This window comes from Opisthorchis viverrini, assembly GCF_000715545.1.
Source record: "Opisthorchis viverrini unplaced genomic scaffold opera_v5_45, whole genome shotgun sequence".
Classification (NCBI taxonomy): domain Eukaryota; kingdom Metazoa; phylum Platyhelminthes; class Trematoda; order Opisthorchiida; family Opisthorchiidae; genus Opisthorchis; species Opisthorchis viverrini.
The window spans coordinates 500,944-506,386 of NW_008751701.1; the positions used below are offsets into that span (position 1 = coordinate 500,944).

Consider the following 5,443-nt stretch of genomic DNA (forward strand, 5'->3'; position numbering starts at 1 on the left):
GTCCAGATGAACCCCCCCCCCCCAAAAAAAACGGCCAGGACTACTTCGTAAACAGAGCCACATTCATAGTCGTTCTTCTGCCTACAAAGCTGTCCGATCGCGTGGACATAACCTACTACTCACAAGGTTGCTGAAAGCTTTTAGCCCACGACCGGTTTGGCCCTCCTTGGTTCTACTTGCACGAAACTCGGCTTACACACCTTGTAAACGAGAGATTCAGGTGGGTTTTAAGTGAGTCTTACGAGAAAACTAAACTGGTATGCAAAGGAGTGAATCTGTCAATGCTCGACTTGGTTATGATGCGTTTCCCCATTCTCGGGCTGTCCGACACTCGCGTGCCGGTGGTCTTATATCGAGTAAAGATGGCTCTGAGTGACGTATTTGCATCTGTCTAATTCGGTAGAATAGGAAAACGGCCCCACGATAGTAAATTAGACGTGAGCTGCTGAAAACTCATAGAATGGTCTTCAGTAACCGTAAGAGTAATGCCTAGGTCAAGAAAGTACTCTGTGATACCCGGATTACGGTGTCAACTGAAACAAGATGCTGACACATTCGGTTGAATATCATATCAACTGAGATTCAGCTGGGACTCACATTAAAACCAAAATGGTGTGCAAATAAGTGTACTTCGCGAGAACAGTTGTTGTCAGATAACTGGGATTACCACATTCTACGGTGATTACTCTGTGATACTAGGAATCCTGAAACAGGATGCTGACTTCGCACAGCACATTCGGTTGAATATCATGTCAACTGAGTTTCAGCTGGGACTCGCATCGAAACCAAAATGGTGCGCGAATAAGTGTACTTCGCGAGAACAGTTGTTGTCAGATAACTGGAATTACCATATTCTACGATGACGATGAGTAACCACACGTCGAAGCCCTAACGAGTACCACCCCCAACTTTAACAAATTGCGAGTGATCATGTGGCTAAAATCGAGCATTCATTGGAAGAAATCGGACAGTAACTTTTTGGTTCCACAGCGCACAACTTTTGACCGATAGTTGGGGAGCTGCAGGCTTATTGACCCCCTCAAGGTGTGCACTCACTGTAGCCCTACCGAACTGAATTACGAGTGATCATGTGGCTAAAATCGAGCACTCATTGGAAGAAATTGGGCAACAACTTTTTGGTTCCACAGCGCACAACTTTCGACCGATAGTTGGGGAGATGCAGGCTTTTTGACCCCCTCAGGGTGTGCACTCACTGTAGCCCTACCGAACTCGCTGTCCACCAATCTCATTCGCCCCGGTTGCATGTGCGAGGTTCAAAATGTTCCTTATTTTTTCCCCATGCAGCTATACAGTCGTACCGTCATGACTGGTTTCATCAATAGGGACAAACCAATGTACGCCAGGTAAGCTGGTACAGGCTGACCCCCGAGGAGAGGACATGTTGTCTTATTCATGAAAACTGGTATCACAGTGGACTTAGAACAGGACACTGCCCTACACAAAAGCCGCATGAATGAATAACTTGAAGAAAACAGCGATTACTGCAGGTAATTCAGACTTTCCAACTTGTTAAATGTAGAGTGCCTGTCCCATGGTTGAGCACGAGGTTTCTACTCACTTTGATGAGTTAACAAACGGTCCTTGACGAAGTGGGAAATTTTTCTGACGCGCGTTGCTGGTGAAAATTAACCCGATACATGAGATGTAATAGAGTGCCAAATGGCGTTGCTATTCGAAACGTTCGGGCAGAGAGCTCCAGGTGCGACTATAATCTGCTTCGAGGAAGAACCTGATTGTCGAACGTCAGATGACTAACCCTGGTAGGCACTAACTGGAACAAATCAAAGCGGGTTTCGCATTCTAAGGTCGGACAAACGTATCTGATTACTTATTCTGTCACTAAGATTGACTTCCTGTGGTGTATCATACGAACAACACCACATCGGGTTAGAAGAGTACAGAGGAAGTGCACTGTACACACATGTGCTCTTGACAAGTCACGTTTCAGGTGGAACTGCGACTAGGCTTCAGGGCATAAATGTAATTCGGCGCAGAAACATAAGGTAAATGGACAAACCATCGTTAGTTTCACTTCAAAAGCGACAGGTGATGAGAACTTAACGGCAGCTCATCACAATGTAAGCATAATTATTAAACTTCGAGGGAGCGTTATCGCTGAGGTATCACAGTAACGGTCTCAATGACGATATTGGAAAACAAACATGATTTACTTTTTGTCTGGGCTTGACCACGACGAGATGGCTCAGTGGTTAGAGCGCAAATTTACTGACCGGAAGGTCCGTGGTTCGAACCCGACCTCTGCCACTCGACTTCCCCTGTCTAGGCTTGGGCAACCTGGCAGCATCCCAGCCCTCGTGGCTCCCTCCGGTGGCACGGCAGTTAGGCACCGAAAGGGTAATCGTAATCATCATTGTCAGCTGTAATAACCGCGTACTCATCGTACAGTGGTTGTAGCTGCCGCAGTTTCGTTCACCGATGATTTGGGGGGGATGGGTGGGTAGCTGCGCATTGCACCGAAAGGGTGCTACAGCTGAACGGTTTGACCACGACTCCACGATACAATTACTAACAGCAGACCAGTTACAACAATGGTGCTTTTTTACGAAATTTTGTGATTTAGACTGGTCTCAGACTGTATCAAGGTGCTCTCCAGTTTCAGAGTTACAGCTTCGAGTAAAATAGTGAGCCCATAACCTCGGGTGAATAAAAAACCACGGTTACCTGGGATTTGACATTTGACTACAAGGCGAATGTCATACTACTTGAGGGAGAGACCACATTTGAACCCTAAAACAAATCAGAGCTGCAGAAGTCCCTATCTGCCACCTTACCTCCGCAGGGACAAGTAAACTCCAGAAAACTCTGGAAAGCAAGATTCCTAACACCAAAACCACCACCAAAAACCAAATTTCAATGCAAGTAAAGAATTTGATATACCAGGAGAACATTTTACGAAAGTCGGGGAAAAAGTACATGCAGAGCATTAAAGATACAGCAATCGGTAGACAGAAAGGGTGCATCTAAAAATAGAATGATAATGGGGAGAACATTTCGACAATAGGAGGGAGGCCATGGCAGGGAATAAACAAGTTGCTGCCAGGTACACAATGTTCTACAAGGAGGGAAAGACAACTGGCCCGGGGGGACACGGCATTGCGGAATAGCCTTGTGCAGCACCCAGTGAGCCGCCAACCTGGTCTCGAGGGTTACTGGCACATACATCGGTGTCACCTGTGGAGGAGGCAAGACATTGTGTATGTCCCATACAATCGGTCAGGGTGAGGTCGGGCTTGAAACAGATGCGCACTTCAAAAAGATGAGGGTTCTTGTGCTGTTGGATAAATCGAACAAAAGAAATGAGCATAAACGAGAGGAGAAAAGTGTGTGCTCTGCAGCTGTTGAGGTGAACGGGATAGACTTCAAGGAAAGACTTGACACCCACAAGTCTTCGTGTTGTCATCTGTGAGATAAGCAAGGTGGTCCCACAAATAAAAAAAAGTCGTGAAAACCTCCATTGTGATGAACTACACAAGGTTCACTAACACTTGTCGACGAAATGAGCTCATGGCTCCGTAGGGGACAATGTAATGACCGCCTACGGACTATCTGCGGTAACCCAGTCGGACATCTAGTCCTGTGTCTGCCAACACATGCCTGAAAGCGCTTTGGGATGGTCGAACACAGGTGTTCTGAAAAACACGTAAATTGATTCCTCATGCTCTACTAAAATAACCCAAAGTTATCTGTTATCAGGTACTGCTTCCTCGCGAAGACTAGGTTCCCACTAAACCAAAAATGGGCGAAAGCGGGTGCTGAGAACAGCTGATTGGTTGCCTACCAGAGTTGGCTAATTTCAAGCCAACATCAGAGGATAAAGAGAAAGGCAGATGAGACCACTTCCGGGGTTCCCAATTTCCGTTACTTTGCTATGCACGGTAGTATTCATGGCCGTGATGGAAAGTGGATAAGAGTTGTGAGGAATATTCCAAGCAACTGTTGGACTACCGGTAAAATGAGGCCCAAAACGAGTCCGAAACCAGATTCAGAGGGCCGAACGGACTGGATATTGTTGGGAGTGGCCAACAGTTGAAGAACGCAAATCCCCTAGAGAACATAAGAGCGTAGTTTGAGTCCACAAGGTGCTGTTTACCTCACACTTCTGTCGCTTTTTTTGAAAAGTACATTGTTTAACAAGGATAATTGGACTGAGGTGCCACAGAACTACTGCCAATCTCCGGAACATCTCGACGACATTGCACCTACATTGTTTGAGTCTCTTTCAGTGGAGTAGTTCTCCCATCAACGGAATGGACACAAAAGACCAAATTGATGTTAGTTCCATCCTGTAAGAGTCTGAACGTAGGCCACATTTTTACAAGACTAAGCGAGAGACAGCACAAAACAGGACAGCATGACTTGCATGTTAGGCAATCCATCCACTCATACCATATTGCCGCCGGCTTCGGCACCTAAGTGACCCACTGAGCAATATACTGAGAAGAATGTGTGTGTCTGTGTGACACTCACAGAGCCTCTACAAGCTTGACCAACTACTCTACTAACTCTATGCGTTGGGGAGGGGAGGACGATAGGAAAATGTGGGGTCACTTGCTGCCTTGTGTTTAGGCTTTTGAGACAAAACCACTATGTTTGAGGGACCACCTGTCGAGATCTGGGCCCAGATCGCGTATCGGGTGTTCGACGTAGTTTGTGTGGGTTCGTGTCGGAGAATCCCTAACCGGGCATTAAGGAAGCGAGTTTTCAGTTGTGCAGTGGGAAATTTCATTGAAAAATGTGTTCAGCACCTAACCTGCGTTGGTTAGGCAACGTATTGCGTATGCCGAAGAGAGTGCTGCTGTTTGTGTCCAATTTAGAGTGGTGGAAGCAGAGAGGTGGCCGAACTTTCAGCTGGCAGAGGGATGTCAAATAGATTATGATGGTGCAACTCGCCTTCCAGGTTGGGGGCCACTTAATCCCCACTGCGCCTGGTTGGTGACGCTTCAAGATGTGGCTGCTAATCGATTCCAATGGCATTCTTGTTGCCAGTTTCTATCCAGATTGCTTGAATGAGTATCTGCGAGTGTAAGCAACCCTGATTGGTTGTAGTAGGTGAGCACTAAGTCCCTTTCCAACCTACTTTCATTTTTCCTCACACTAAGGCTTTAAAATAAATCATGGTTGTATGACAGTGAAGCATCGGTGATGAACACTGATTTTATGATGTTGACTAAGATCTATGGTAGCCGCTATCATCATCATTGACAGCATGACATCAGTGTCCAACACCGATGCTTCACTGCCGTACAACCATGACTTATTTGAAAGCTTTATTGTAAAGAAAAGAATAAAGGTGGATGGGGGAGGGACTTAGTGCTAGCTTAACACAATCATTCCGAGGTGCCTACACCTCCAGACATTCATTCACGCAATCTGGACAGAAACTGACAACAAGAACGCCACT

The 5,443-nt window shown here is 46.3% G+C and overlaps 1 protein-coding gene across 1 annotated transcript in view; it reads right to left on the bottom strand.

Moving 5' to 3' along the window:
* Positions 1 to 2,895: 2,895 nt before the first annotated feature.
* T265_03234 (hypothetical protein) overlaps positions 2,896 to 5,443 on the bottom strand; it is a gene marked incomplete at both ends in the record, with an annotated part of 23,814 nt that continues 21,266 nt past the window's right edge. The window contains one exon of the mRNA XM_009167667.1: positions 2,896 to 3,313. Coding sequence (XP_009165931.1) covers positions 3,095 to 3,313 — 219 coding nt within the window. The remainder of the gene's footprint in view (positions 3,314 to 5,443) is intronic.